Here is a 13,370-nt window from a genome sequence, read left to right as displayed (position 1 = left end):
AAAAGTTGGGCTAGGCGCGGTGGCTCAAGCCTATAATCCCAGCACTTTGGGAGGCCGAGGCGGGTGGATCACGAGGTCAAGAGATCGAGACCATCCTGGTCAACATGGTGAAACCCCGTCTCTACTAAAAATACAAAAAATTAGCTGGGCATGGTGGCACGTGCCTGAAATCCCAGCTACTCAGGAGGCTGAGGCAGGAGAATTGCCTGAACTCAGGAGACAGAGGTTGCAGTGAGCCGAGATCGTGCCATTGCACTCCAGCCTGGATAACAAGAGCAAAACTCTGTCTCAAAAAAAAAAAAAAAAAAGAAGTAAAAAGTTATTAAAATATAGGTGCGTTCTATGATATATGTAAGAAGTAAAAAGTTATTAAAATATAGATACCTTCTATGATAGATGTAAGAAACAAGTTTTCCAATATTATTTGGAAATATATACATCATAGAAGGTATCTATCTCTGAATTAAAAATCTGAAGGCTTAAATTAGTATTTCTATGCTTGGACAGATGACCTCACTCCCCTAAGTCTGTTTCTTTATAGATAAAAATTAAGGTCATGTCTCTCACAGGGTAATTGTGAGGCTCAGATCAAACAAAGGTACATAAAAGAGGGATGGAATTATTATTATTATCCCCCTTCTCATTTCAGAAGGAGAAATTGAAGGGGAGAAAAGAAGCAATTCTAGAGTAAACAGATTTGGTAGTATGACTTGATCTTTATTAGTATAGACTTAAAATGCAAACTTAGAAGGCCTGGGAGGTAACTGAAATGAGTAAAACTCAAAGATGGGGAGATGGTGAGGCCTGAGACAAACATGAGAGGGCACACCCTGCCAATAAGGCATTCAGATTCAGATTGTTAGCACTGCGCTGCATAAATAGAACATGGTTTAGAGTCACATTGAGCCCCCACGTGTATCAGTTTGCCACTTGTCCTTTAGCTAATAATTTACTACACTTTTTTGGGCAAATATTTAGCTGGAGATGCTAAAAAATATAATGAAGTGATGTGTTTGCTTTTCTATCCTTACTGTTGCTCTGATAGAGCAACAAGAATCACAACTAAAATGAAGGGAGGTGTGGCCAAGTACAGGGTTGGATAATAAACAGATGACAAAAGATTAGCATCCACAACATGGAGTCAATGTTTCAGGTTACAGAGTAGGTTATAGCAATTGCCATTATTTTACCATTAGATCTTCAGTGTAAGGATAATTCTTGGTGTTAGGTGGGAGGTAACTAGCAAGTAAGTAGAAGTCAACATTTAAAGTAATTTTATGAAATTGGAATATTCATAAAGTAAAAGGTAAAACAATTTTAAAAGTTTTATCAGTTTGTCCAAAACAATATAAAGATTATAGCCCCTCATAAATACCTAGGTTCTAAGCTTTGAACTATGTTATAGACTGAATAATCCCCATTTTTCCAGAGAAAGAACAATATTCAACAGCAAAAATTTTATTAGCCCTATTTTGTTTTGCATAATTAATTTATATATATTGGGAGTAATAAAAGCATTTGCAAATTAAATGGATAAGCTTTAAATTTAGCAATAATAAGCATAATAATTCTGATGGTTCTTATAAATACTCTTATTTAGTCTTGTATAGTCTGATAATATGCATGATTCTATGTTCAATGTGCTTTAGACCAAGAGAATATCATTAAAAAGATGTCCCCCTTTTAAAAAGTGTAATTTTTGTTTAAGATTACACAATAACCTTAAAAATTCTCATCCCATGAAATTTACCCAACATTCCTTTTGTTCAGTCCTCTATCTGAATTAAAATGCTAAAGTTTTGTGTTCTTCCACTCCAGTGAACAGTGTTTCCTCTTTAATTCTAACCTTTGACCCTCTTTCACCCAACGATTGACATCTGGTCATTATTTCTTTTACTGCTTTCCACCCCCTGTTGTCAGATGGACTGTTCTGTTGTCTAAAACACTTGATAGGTGGACAGGTTTATATAATCCGAGGTGAGTTCCTGTAGAGGCTAATTGGATGTTGTCTTTTCATGCAAAACCAAAATACCCTAAAACTTGCCAGCAGTGAAGCTGTCCACCATGTTGGTTTCCAAAACAATGCACATTTATTATCTGTGGTACTTTAAATAAAACTAACTTAGAATTTATCTCTGATTATGGATGATGGTATTCAGAGCATATATGAAATAAGCAAAACTTTTTTAAATAAAAATTTTTATTTTTTCATTCATTTGTACTTTGATTCATACAATAGAAATAGATACTTCATGATAAATATTGCAATTTTCTTTAAAATTAATTGAACTTTTGATATGAAGTACACATGATGGATCAACATGCTGAAGATCATTTGCATGAGTCTAAAAAACTTGAAAACACAGTCTTATAAGAGAGGATTTGTCTTCCAAATAATCAGACAATGAACATTTATGTTTCACTTTGTACACTAAACATCACATCAATTTTTTTGTAATTCATAAAAATAGTTAAGATATCATTCTTAAAATTTTACATTAAATTTGTGCCAAAAAACAATCCTGTAGTATTTTAACTATCCTGAAAGCACATTAAATGTACTCTTGCATGAAACCAGGAGAAAGTTTTACTTGGTTTGCTAAACTTTGAACCCTTAATGCATTTGGCTTCATTTTTGCCCTTTAGTGTTTTAAACGTATATTTAAAAACCACATCCATGCAGAGATTTTTTTTTGACATTTCATCCTAAGCTGTTTTGATGTCATCTTTGCATTCTTGTCTTCCTCTTTTTCTCTTCACCATTTGCCTTCATTTCTATTTGTTTGTTTATTCTTATTCTCTGAAAACAGTGGAATGCTTTACAGTGTTGTGGCTAATTGAGCTTGCTAAGTGTTTATTAATGCTATGATGTTCTGCTTAGTGAAGCTAAATGGGAATGGGAATGGGCAGGGGAGGGTAGTGGGAGGTCAAGGAATGGGTGGGAGGGTAGAGGAAGGATTATGAGGTATACCTTTAAATTCTAACTATTACATAGAAATAGTAAGGTTAAGATATTATCACTCTCAAAATACTATTGGCCTACTTAGCATTTTCCGTATTTGTCACATATTATAAGCATCTACATCAAAATGGAATTGGTTGAATTTCCATTAAACATGGTATACACCATATCCTTTTAAAGTATAAATACTTAATTTTCTTAGCCTATGAGAAAATTGTTTTGAGTTTGTTTCAAATGATATTTGTGATATGTTGTTTTTTTCTTCTTTAGATACATATGTTAAGTTAACTCTACTGAATTCCATGGGTCAAGAGATGTCCAAATGCAAGACATCCATCCGCAGAGGGCAGCCAAATCCAGTATACAAGGAAACTTTTGTTTTTCAAGTGGCCCTATTTCAGCTTTCTGATGTGACACTCATACTGTCTGTGTATAACAAACGCAGCATGAAAAGAAAAGAGATGATAGGCTGGATTTCTTTAGGTCTAAACAGCTCTGGAGAAGAAGAACTCAATCACTGGACTGAAATGAAAGAGTCAAAGGGACAGCAAGTATGTAGATGGCATGCATTGCTAGAGTCGTGATGAATAGAATTAAGCAAGCAGTCACCATCCAAGGCAGCATATTTCCAATTACAACATTACTGTTTCTACCAAGTCACCATTAGAAGAGCTGTTCTTTGAAGAATCTTACTCAACCTTCTACCAAAATGCTTTAAGTTCTATGGAAAGAATATCTAATAGTGACATAAATGAAGAAAATGTGTGTATCTGGTAGAGCTTGTTTGGGAAACTGAGAAATGTACATTATCATTGCTAAACTAACAGTCCTCCAGAAATTTAACAAGATGTTTTTGATTTGAAGTTAATTTTAATTTTGCAAGAGCCAGTAATTTTATGAAAAATCAAAATTATAAGTGATTTTAAAAACCAGAATTTTAGTTGCAATATGATTTTAATATCATTCTACATATTATTTATAAAACATAGTTTGACTGGCCAGTCCCTGGTGATTGTAATGTTCCTTAATATGAAAAAGTAGTTCTCCAACTCTATCATACGTCATATGTAATGGTGAAGGGTTTCAGTCACATTGAAAATTGCTTTATTTCAGACATGTTCCCTTTGTGCACTTAGTTTCATTGTGCCTCAGTTCCTCTCAGCACTAAATCTAAGTGCAAACAAGTATTCATTTTCATACAGGAATTTTTTTAATACATTATTTTTTTAAAAGTTCATTTTTCATTTGCCTCTGCTTTTGCCTGATCCAAAGAGACCAAGTCACTGTACTGGTCCCTTGCAAGTCTTTTAGACAGGTTGTACTGTAGAACTACGTAACTTTCTGTTGAAAGCACTTCCTCTATTCTTGTATTCCAATGTAGGAAGCTAATAGAGCAGGACTTTACTTTAAAATATCTTTCAGTGATTGACTCTTCAAAATTGCAGTAATGTGAAAATACTTTTTTTACAAACTGAAAATACAATAGGTAAGCTGTTGAAAACGGAAAACAATTCAGTCTTAATTTTCTGCTCTGAGTATTTAGTAACCAACACTGCGTAAAGCAGATAGCATCCAAAATAAGAAACTGTTCTTTCTCTAAATCTTCACTCTTACTTCAACTTGTATTTGTGATGTAAAGACTATCCAGTTCTCAGTTTGAATCGGAACATTATGTTAAAACAGTTCTGAAATTCCTTATGAAGTTCTAATAGCTTGTGACTAGACTTTATGAAATTTACAGATAAAGTTCTTCAACGTGATGTCATCTTGTGCCTTTCATGTAAGTTAAATTTGCTCATACAGCTTGAAGGTTGTATTTGCAAAATTAAGCCTTCGATTTTTATAAATGTAAAGATTCCTCAGAATAGTGTTGCAAGATCTTTATTTCCTCTGAAGTATGAAAAACTTGTATAATGTGCTAATATTTTTAATGGCAAGGCACTTCATTTGTTTTTATATTTAGGAACTCTAATCAGGAATATTATAAGCTGTTTTCTTTTTAATTTGCTTCTTACCTATCATTTTATGCATATACTTTATTAGAGTATGTTTTATATATATTAAAAATAGTTTCTTTTTTCTCTTCTCATTTCTAGTTAATATAGACAAATATACTATTTACCAGTTATTAAAAAGCAGTATATCATTGCTCCTAGTCCCAACTAAGTACTATGTATTATTGTAAACTAGAACTTGTTATTACCATAATAACAAAACAATGCATAGATATTACTCAGCTTGGCTGTACTGAAAGGCCTTAAAAGAAATCCAAAAAGACCGTGAACTCCTATATTTTTTAGTTTAAAAAATGGCAACTCTATGCATTCATACACATGAATTATAAGAAAAAATGCAAATACATTGGATGACATGAGGTTTGAGAATGTATGTTACAGGGCTACATTAAAGGGAAAAATCCATCTTTCGTTGTTACATCAACGAGCTTTTACCAGGATTTTTTAAATAAACAAGGAAGAGTTAGAACCTGAATCAAATGGCAGAATATCTCATTTAAGTGTTTCCAGCAACAGTATGGAAAGACTTGAAGAGGAGATAAAGATTTTACTGAGAAATTGGACTTAGGCATTTGAAGCTACAGTGATCTTTTTTGACTTTGAAAGAACTGACTCCATTGCTAACAACTGTTATCTGCCTAATAAAAAGAGTTATCAGTCTTATTTGTAACTGTTACAGAGCTTAGTGAAACACATCAGGAAGACCAGCTTGTTGCTTTCACCCTTAGTGAGAAAAAGACCCAACTCGTTATTTGTTAAATCTGCCTTTTTCAGACTATGCCCAGAATGGTGTGTGTGATTTGCTATATCCATAGGGAATTATCTGGTATAAGTATCAAATCCTTCATAGCCTAAAAATTAATCAAGAATTTTTTAATATTTCAGAAGAGACCCTACCTCCACCCAAGCTGCCAAGTCCTCAAAGATTATAAATTATCTATATGGGTGTGTATCTGTATACACACATGCACCTACATACATGCAACATAAATATGTATAGGTATATTCATTTGTAAAGGTAAAGGTGCCCTGGCTTTTCAGATAACTGAATAGAAAAACATTTCAAAGTTTATGGTTATTTTCTCCTCTGTGTATTTACCAGATATTAAATTTGGTTTGGGGTGCTTTCTGCTGCTGTTCTCCTTTATACACAGCAAAATATACATTTGTTTTTGTAGATTGACACAACTTGTAGTATTTACTCCCAAAAAGTTGTCTATTCTTTTAGAAAAGGATTAAGGCTCAGGGGACCCACTTCACTCTACTGAATCTAATGTACAAGACAGTACTACTGCTTTTTTGTGTGCTTGAATTTGCATGAAAGCTTAACAGCAAAATCTTCTGTCTCAATAATTATAGTAAATAGGGACACACTGGTAGGGAGCTGATGTTGGCTCAGAAACTTGAAAAAGACAACCCACTTTCATATTGTTCCATTAAAATCCCCCAAGTTTTCTAATAAAATGATATAGTCTAAATATAGCAATTGACTGGCATTTATGGGAGCCTCTGAACCTGGAATTATGGGCTTTGTCTCCCAAATGAGCTGCAAAAGATAGTGATTGCTGCCCAGGAACAAAAATATATGACAAATACATTTGTAAAGAATTTGTTTAGTATAATATTGTCTTATCTTTCAGAAGCTTTCTTCTGTATTCTTGTGTCTTCAGTACAATCCACATTTTGTTTGAAATCTATTTGCATATTATCTTACTGTGCATTTAGTGAATTCTCAATAATGTTGTATTTGCTAACAAGAATAATGAATCGGGCCACAATTTAAAAAAAGAAAACCCAATGAGAAAACATCTAAGCTACCTGATTAATATACAGGTTTAAATGCAGGGACTGGTAAGGCAGTTTCATCCAACCTTGTGAAGAGGCCCAGGGCTGTATGTTAAATCATTTGCTTGATACCCTCATCATTTTTATTTCACTTATCAACTGAATCAGAAACATAATCAGTAACTGCAAAGTAAGATAGTATCAATAGGGGAAAAAGGGGAAAGAATTGAGAGCGTTTGTCAATATGAAGATGAGTGGAGAGACTGAATGATATCATAGTCTTTCCAATGAAAGAAAAAGTAGGCCATCTGAAGGTGTAAATTTTTAATGGAGCAAGAACAGCAGTCACCAACAAATATTTTTCAACATCTCTATCCAGATATGGATAGAAAGAACACAAATTCATTTGCATAAAATTACCATTTGCCTACATAGACTAGACAATTCATAGAGATTTTTCACATTGACATTTACTATATTATGTATATAGTTGTTCTAGTTTTCACTGTATTATTTCACATTGATGGTTTTTTTTTCCAATTTTTTTTTCCATTCACTGTCCCCAGTTCATCTGTGACCTACATTGAAGGTAGCTGTTGGTATTATTACCAACCAAACTTAATATTGAATACAAGTTTAAGCATGCTGCAAAGCATTTTCTAAGGTTAATTTTAAAACATCATCTCTGCCCTCCAAAGTGATGATAACAGCTATAATTTACTAAGATCTAGCACAATAATTTATTATTTGCTTGATTCTCAAAACAATATCACGAGGTAAGTAATATTATCAACATTTTATTGATAAAGAAACTGCAGCGTGAAGAGGTTAAGCAAACGTTCCCAAGGTCATTCAATAAGTAAGCAGTAGAACTGGGGTTGGAACTCAGGGCTAAATTATTCTAAAACCCATGCTACCTATGCATGTTGCATTTGCCTCCCTGTTTGAAAAAAAAACTACTTAGGACATTACATTTATTAATAATCCCACTCACCTTGATTAAATGGCAGAACTAGGGGGGCAAAACAGCTGGGAAAAGAGAAAAGACAAAGAAGAAAAGAAGATCAGAATTTTTTTTTCTTCTCAGGACACAAATGGTGGTACTTTTATGTCATTTTGTAGATGACTTTGATTTTTAAATATTTGGAATTGATTTATTCTGCCAGTTTAGCCTATACTTATATCCTGAAAGTATATTAATCAGTTTGTTCTGCTCTTTGACCACTTTTGGGAATCCAAGGTGTTTTAATTATTACATGACCCCCTTACTACTTTATGAAGGGCATAACTTGTGTCTAGCCCATATCTCACTATTATCAGTGGTAAGACAAAAGATTTGTCTTCTGACCTCTCGTTGCAATTTATTTATGTTTCTTTTATTCTCAATTTCATTAAGGTTTGTCAGGAATTATAGCTAGTTTTTTTTAATTACATATGTCTCTCTTTCCCCCTAGGTAAGTACTCAATGCCTTTTTAGTATCTTTCTGTACCTCTTTGCTCGTAGTAGGCAGACAATAAATATTGAACTAAATTCCTTATGGAAGAAATCAGTCACATGATTAATGAGTCTTAGTTTTTATGAATCTTGTGTTATGCATGGATTTATTTATTCCTTTAGTTAATACATATTTAAGAGTACCAGATATATGCCATGTGTTGTTCCAAGTGCTACAGATGCAGAGATAATAAATTGGTCAAAGTCTTTGCCCTCATGGGACTACATTCTAAGGTAGGAAGATGGCCACAGAATGGGATAATTTAAGCCTAGTATAATGAAGCATTAAGATAGAGGCATGCATAGAGTACTGTGGGATTTAATAGAAGAATGCAACGTGGGATTAAAAAAAATCTTCCTGGAAAAGATAACCCCTGAGTTAGGTCTTAAAGAACAAATACACATTAGACTCCCATCAAACTTGAGGACACATGTTCTTTCCAAGAACGAAATGTAAAATAGTGGTTTCTAAACTGTAATATCCTTAAGAATTATTTTGAAATTTTAGCTTACGCCTGTAACCCCAACACTTTGGGAGGCTGAGGTAGGTGGATTACTTGAGCTCAGGAGTTTAAGACCAGCCTGGGCAACATAGCATAACCCCATCTCTACCAACAATGTAAAAAGCTGAGTGTGGTGGTGTCGGTGGTCCCAGCTACTCGGGAGGCTTAGGTAGGAGAATCACTGGAGCCTGAGAAGTCAAGGTTGCATTGATCCAAGATAGCGCCACTGCACTCCAGCCTGGGTGACAGAGCAAGACCTTGCAGAAAAGAAGGAAGGAAGGAGGGAGAGAGGAAGGAAAGAAGGAGAAGGGAAGGAAGGGAGGAAAATTTAACTTGTATTCCAAAACTCTACCTCCAGAGATTCTACTTCATTTGGTCTGGAAGGGACCTCAATATTCTACATTTTATTAAGCTCTCCAGAAAATTCTGTCTGAGATCTGTTGATAGAGAAATTAAGTGTATTACATAGCATTATTCATGAAATGTTTCAGTGCCTGTAGATCAGACCTTCCAAGTGTAACAGTGATAGTAAGAGAGAGATTAAGACTAGGATTAATGTTGCTGATCTTTTCCTCATGCTTCCGTAAAAAGGAAGATATTTAATGAAAGAAATTAATATTTAATGAGTTTCTGTACATTCACATTCAACATACATTTTCAAAGTGTTTCTTGGTATAATAAATAAATATGTTGATTTTATGATTTCTGAAAATTCCATTGTTTAAATATTCTAAGTTACCTTTAGAATGCTAGATAAAAAGCAGAGTGTCTGGGGAGGTATTTATCTAGTAATTTCCCTATCGGTATCGTAAATGAAATAAGACTGACCTTTGAGCAAATGTAGAGTAGCAGCCATAGGTGCTGGCGTTTTTGCATTGTAGTATACAGTAAAATTTTTTGCTTCCCTTTATCATCATCTAAATGGCTTCATTGTCATCATACTGGTGAGAGGAAGTGTGTCCCGGATTCTTCTCTAACAGCAGTGTTTCTGTGACTGCTGCTCTGAACTAGTTCCTTGGTCGTTTTGTTCTTAGGATCCTTTATTTCAAATAGCAAGTTAATGCAGCAGCCTCAGGACCTTCTCTTTCTCTCAGATTAAATGCTGTGAAGAAGGTACATCTGAGTTTCCATTTCCCCTCATTTCAAATGTAGCCATATTTCCTTCTCTGATGTCGTATTTTGTATGAACACATTTTACATTTTGAAGTTTTCTTTTCCCCCACAGAGATCTGTAGTTACCCAATGAAAAATGAGTTTATTTGAATATGTGAAACAATGTTGTCATGGACTTAGGCTGTTTTGTGACTGCTGATGAATCACTATGTGATCAGGTGATAGCTTGAGCCCTGGTTAATATAATCTTAGGGAAATACAGCTTGATAGACTGGAATTAGTAGTTTATTATCAAAAAATGAATGTAAAAATATTGCTCTTTTCTCTCCCTGTTTAGTATGTGCCTTTAAAAAAATATTCCCTCTTTCCTCCTCCCTGCCTTTTTTCCTGCTCTTATTATATACTCAAACCAGATACCAGAGTTAGTGCACCAAAGCTGAATAATATCTACCAAAAAGTGATACCCTGACTTTTTTCTCTTAACCACCTGGACTAGACAGTAGGCAGGACCAGATAGGCTTTCTTGGGAACTACAGAAAGAGCAAAGTGTAATACTCTAATCACAGCATGTTTGCTGTTGCTGTTTCAGTGGTGGTGATGCTGGGGGTGGTCATGTATTTGAATAGTGTGAAGTACCCTAAAATTCTGTTGTATGGGCTGGGAGCAGGAAGGAAACTGCTTATTAATCTAACAAAAGTTTGGCATAATTTTGTTATAAAATTTCAACAGCTTATAACAGAAAATTTCTAATTAATTATAAGAACCAAGTCACTGCTGCGGCAATAATTGTGCAAGATGTTTGACATTATTTCTGTGTCACTGTCATAGTCTGTATTATAAATTGTCTTATTAGGATTCTTCTTCACCCTCTTCTTTATTATTCTGACTATCAGTAAATCCAGTTTGTACTGTTAGACATTTGAGTTTGTCTTTTAAGTATTCAAGACTATTTTAAAAAGAAAAACCTTAGCATCTTTCTGTTTATTACATTAACATGTGATCTCTTACCTGACAATGTGTTTAAAATGAATTAATAGATAAAATATAACACTCTATTATATACTGAAAAAATAATTTTTCAAAATTTGTGTATTCAGATATTGCTCGCAGTTCATATTAAATATGACTATTTTGTTTAATGAGAAAATAGGAACTTTTCCTTATCTCTGAGACTTACTGCTTCTCTTTGCCATTCACATCTGGTTGAAGGTGGATGGTTCTGAACTTCTTAACGTCACTTCATCTGTCAGTTTCTAGGTGTGCTAACCTCCTCCTGATGGTTTAATTTTCAGTAATGATCAAACCGTTTACCTCAGGGGTTGATCCTCCTAGTGATTCCTGTTCATAACCCCATTAATGTGGATGGAAGTAATCCGTAAGCACCAGTAGGAGAAAAGGCCCATAGAGGATCAGTATCCTAGAACCCTGCAATTCCAACTTGTGCAAGTGAGGATCTGAGATCAGTATGTCGTATTCTCCCATTTCAGTCTCATCCCTTCTCCCTCTAGCTTGCACATTCTTTTTATTTTTAATTTGCGAGAAGCCTTCTTTCTTTCAAAGACCTAGTTTTTAAAATTTCACAGTCGCTTTAACCAGGCAATTTCAAAAAATAGAAAACTGAAGTAAATACTATAGAGTCTAAGAGGTTTGGGGACTTTTTTGTTTGGAGTTTTTTTTTTTTTTTAGTGCAGAGAGTGGGGAGGAGGAAAAGGGAGGAATCGTGCTTGTTTTGGTTTTGGGAAGTCTTCTTGGGAAAATATTGAGAATATTTATAGTATTCTGTAATTATGTGACACTTGTTATGTGAGGGGAGACCAGAGTAGCTGTTGCACATAAATTGACACTCTTACTATTTAAGCACATTTCAACAGTTGTTTGAAACACAGCTAGAAATCAATGGTGAGACTTCTAACAGCATTTTGATATTATAAATATTACTTTAAGATTATCAAGTGAAAAATTGCAGGAGTAGCTTGCATTACAGAATTAATTAACTTTTTATGTTTCTGCATAATTTTATTGAGATTGCTTTTGTTTTTGTGGTGAAAATAATATAGCGGCAACAATTTTGAGGAATCTTTAAAGCTGTTTGGAAGAGATGGCTAAACTTTGGCTAGATTTTTACTAGAATTTTGAAATAAGAAAGTATATAAATATGTTTTCAGTTAAATTAGTCCTGAGGAAGAATAGTTACATGAGTTTTAAGGATCTTGATAAATGTTGGGATCTATTCTAAAACTCATGAGGTTCCTCACTGATCAATACTCTTGCATTGTATTTTATTTCTCAAAATAATGAAATTTTTATGGAAAACCTCAATTAGTGGAATCTTGTATTCAGTATTTCCTTTCTCTTCTTTCTTCCTTCTTTCTTTTCTTCCTTTCTACCTCCCCTGCCTCCCTCCTTCTTTCCTACTTCTTTTATTTTTTCAGGCAAGAAGCTTCCTTAATAATATAATTTCTACAGAGCTTTCTTACTTATTTTTCTAATAATGGATATAACCGTGTGATAAAGTTTAAATGCTCCATGAGCAAAACTCTTATCAAACAACTGAAGAAATACACTGCTGATTAACCTTTTCCTTGGTCTTGAATTGTCTCCAGCATATTTGCCAGTGACTCTAAACCATTAATGGATCTTATTAATATAAACAAGTGTCTGTGTGGTTGTCAACAGTGTGGTATTGTTGTCACATTTATTTACATTTTCGGTCAAAAATATAAACAGATGCGTGTGTGAAGCAGTCTGTTTTATATAGTGAGCATATATCTATTCATTTTCATGTTATTGAAAATGTGCTGTGTGTTGCATTTTATTCTCATATCAACTTTTCTACTATCTATATACACCGATTGTCTCGGTGCCTTTTTCCTTTTGTATAATTGTATTACACACAGAAATTGCTGACCTCTGTGAAAACAGTGTAAAAAAATGTTAAAATTATTATCCCAATGCGATTTTAATGGCAATTTAATTTTCCAGAGAATAAATTTTGTGTGGGTTAAAAGTTACTTTTCTTCACCTTTATGTAAGAAATCTGTTCACATTTTAGTACTCACATGGAAGGGGTGAACATCTGACTTCATTGATAATGATGCATAAGCATCAGTCCTAATTCTTGTCATTGACAAATAAATGTTAATATGACGGTTACCCAAATTAAAATAATGTCAATTACATAAGGAAATATGGAATGGATATATATTAAATGTTATTCAGATCTTGGGTTTGAAAGGGATCTCATCTAAATGTGCTATAAAATATTGCTCTCAAAATGTTTGGGTCATAGTATTTAATTTTAAGTCAAATCTGGCTTCCAAAGAAAATAGACTTACAAATTCAGACATTTAAAAATAATCTCCTTTAAAGTTCATATAAAACATAAATTAAACTAAGTATCTTTAAAATGGTCTCTGTATTTTCAGCTGGAATATGAACTGTTATCTAGCTTATTCTTTCATTTAATGTGAATTTGTTGTCATTCATATCAGTATTGC

At 33.7% G+C, this 13,370-nt stretch overlaps 1 protein-coding gene across 12 annotated transcripts in view; it reads left to right on the top strand.

The window, feature by feature from the left end:
• The window catches only part of SYT14 (synaptotagmin 14), a 202,131-nt gene extending 189,251 nt beyond the window's left edge, over nucleotides 1-12,880 (top strand). For 8 of the 12 annotated variants that reach the window (XM_003735228.6, XM_008985281.5, XM_078356413.1 and 5 more), the window contains 2 exons: nucleotides 1,921-1,977; nucleotides 3,233-12,880. In XM_003735228.6, coding sequence (XP_003735276.1) covers nucleotides 1,921-1,977; nucleotides 3,233-3,546 — 371 coding nt within the window. In that variant the 3' untranslated portion in view covers nucleotides 3,547-12,880. The remainder of the gene's footprint in view (nucleotides 1-1,920; nucleotides 1,978-3,232) is intronic. The other 4 variants (XM_002760561.6, XM_078356411.1, XM_078356414.1 and 1 more) reach the window with 1 other exon arrangement.
• Nucleotides 12,881-13,370: the final 490 nt, after the last annotated feature.

Source organism: Callithrix jacchus, chromosome 19 (assembly GCF_049354715.1).
Source record: "Callithrix jacchus isolate 240 chromosome 19, calJac240_pri, whole genome shotgun sequence".
NCBI lineage: Eukaryota > Metazoa > Chordata > Mammalia > Primates > Cebidae > Callithrix > Callithrix jacchus.
This window is presented reverse-complemented; position numbering and strand designations above follow the sequence as displayed.